Raw genomic sequence first — 2,416 nt, forward strand, 5'->3', positions numbered from 1 at the left:
AAGGAGCACATTGAAGTAATACTGATTTTAAATTGAAATTCGGATCGACATAATGAGCAGTAACAGCTAAAAAACTTGTATTGTTAATAGAAGTCCAGCAGTCAGTGGTCAAGCAAACCGATAAGGCTTCTTCTTGAACTTTTATTTTGGTTTCATTAAATAACTTTTCATAAGCAAAAGGCAATGAGGTTTTTGAGAGCTTATGTCTACTTGGTAGTTTATAAGCAGGGTTTAATAAATTAACAAATTGTTTAAACCCTTCATTTTCAGTTATACTAAAAGGCTGACAATCTAAATAAATTAGTTTTAATAAACTATCATCCAACTGACTTTGATATGTATTGGTCATTTTTCTTGGTATATAGTTTAGCAAAGTATTTGTTGTTTTACGTTTTTTAGTTATATGATTTGAAGACTCAAAAAATTTAGAGGAAGGGTTGTCAACATTTTCTTCCACAATTAATGTAGAAGGATTTACTTGACGTAGACTTACAGTTGGCATGGATTGTAATCCTAGAGTAATAACCTAACGTAATATAAAACAATAATACAATAAGTTAATCTAGTTTCTACAGTCAACATAATTAAAATAAAGGAAATTGATTTATACTTAGTCGTCATCACACAAAAACTGACAAAGTGAAATAATTAAATAATTAATTTTAAATTTGTATAACTCCATAATTATTTAATTATTTCACTTGACCAATTTGCACATGTTTAAATAATAACATAGTTGCCAAAATGCAAAAAGTGACCAAGTGAAATTATTAAATAATAATGAAGTCATACTAATTTCAAAATAAAATCTAAAACATTTTCACTTGGTCACTTTTTGTGTGATGACAATTTAATGATAATTACTTGTGCACTATTTGAAGTACTTGGTTGGTTTATTTCATCATCTACTTCAGGTTGTAAATTTATTAAAGGGTGTTTTCTTTCAATGTGCTTTTTTAAATTTGACATAGTTGTCTTGTGAGAAATTTTAGTTTTACATATGTCACATTTTGCATAATGTTCATCAACATATGTAAAATATCTCCACATATCACTTCTGAGTTTTCTTGAGTTACTCATTTCGAAAAAGTTCCTTTTAACTTATAAATAATCAAACATCAAACAATAGAACAAGATCACTCGGTAAATAGATCCTTCTACACTTTATAAAGTAGGTACTAAAACACTGAATGATAACTGATTTAAATTAGTATAAATGTGTGATTAATGCCTATAAAATCTGTAGTTAAATATTCAGTTTTGCAGGTTATGAGGATTTTCCGAATTCAATATTGTATATTTATAACACAGCACTAATAAGTAATACCTAATGATATTTTATTTTTATTTCGATAGAAAAGTACCAACAATGTATTTTCAATGTAGCTTGGGGGATGGTAATAAAAAAACACTGGTACACAACCAAAAACAAATAGTAAAATAAATAACGACACGTCTTATTATAATATCATAGTATTAAGTCATTACAAGTAGTGCATACATTTTTCAATAAAAAAAAGGTGGGTAAGTGGATGTCGCTCTGCTGTACAGTAGGTTTCAAGTGGGTCACTGTATAATATATGGTATTAAATTTGAATTGAATGATATAATATCATTCTATACGAAAAAAGGATTTTGAGTGGTGACGGTTTGTCTGTGTGGACTGTGGATATTAAATTCTGAGTGGAGCGAGGAAGCTAGTAGTTTTACAGAGGTGTTTATTTTTTTTTAAATTTTTTCTTTTTTTTTTATATCCTGTATACAAAATTTCTACCAGAAGGAGTGCTTCGATTTCAACATATAAAACCTAAATCTTTTAGAAAATTCAATCAAGATGGTACTTGAGAAAGGCCATTTTTCGATTTTCTCAATAGTTATTCAATGCCACAGGAAAAACTACCAACAAATTACGAAAACCGGCTAAAAATGGGATTTTAATTTCTAACGCTTTGTTTATCGCCAGAGCAACGAATAAAAAATAATTATAGTATTATAATATTAATTCAACTAACAGGCTATAATAATTAATAATAACAATATAAAAAAGGTGGGCATGGAAAAGTGATGACTAATAATATGTTATATAATATTATATTATTATATTCATATCATTGGTAATACCAATTTGGTATATACATAAAAATACGAAATCACACGACGCCGGACACGGTGTAGGTTTCGACTGTTGTCGCGGTGACAAACTAAACAGCAGTGTGGCTTGGTGTGGCGCAGTGCGTGCACTCAACTGCGGAAACGCACTGAGTGTACGTAACGGCCGGCGTTGCTAGTTCCCGGATGGGTGACCACCCGGGATTTTTTAGCAACGAATCCTTGCCACACATACAAGTTACGTGTTTTCAACCGTTCCTCCCCCTACTAATCTACAAACAAAAAACAACCTACAAACAAAAAAAAA

At 30.0% G+C, this 2,416-nt stretch overlaps 1 protein-coding gene across 1 annotated transcript in view; it reads right to left on the bottom strand.

The window, feature by feature from the left end:
• LOC103310727 (zinc finger BED domain-containing protein 4-like) overlaps nt 1-1,080 on the bottom strand; it is a 1,232-nt gene extending 152 nt beyond the window's left edge. Inside the window, exons 1-2 of the mRNA XM_008189948.1 lie at nt 865-1,080; nt 23-526 (exon numbers count right to left, since the gene is read on the bottom strand). Coding sequence (XP_008188170.1) covers nt 23-526; nt 865-1,080 — 720 coding nt within the window. The remainder of the gene's footprint in view (nt 1-22; nt 527-864) is intronic.
• Nucleotides 1,081-2,416: the final 1,336 nt, after the last annotated feature.

Source organism: Acyrthosiphon pisum, unplaced genomic scaffold (genome assembly GCF_005508785.2).
Source record: "Acyrthosiphon pisum isolate AL4f unplaced genomic scaffold, pea_aphid_22Mar2018_4r6ur Scaffold_74;HRSCAF=424, whole genome shotgun sequence".
Taxonomy (NCBI): domain Eukaryota; kingdom Metazoa; phylum Arthropoda; class Insecta; order Hemiptera; family Aphididae; genus Acyrthosiphon; species Acyrthosiphon pisum.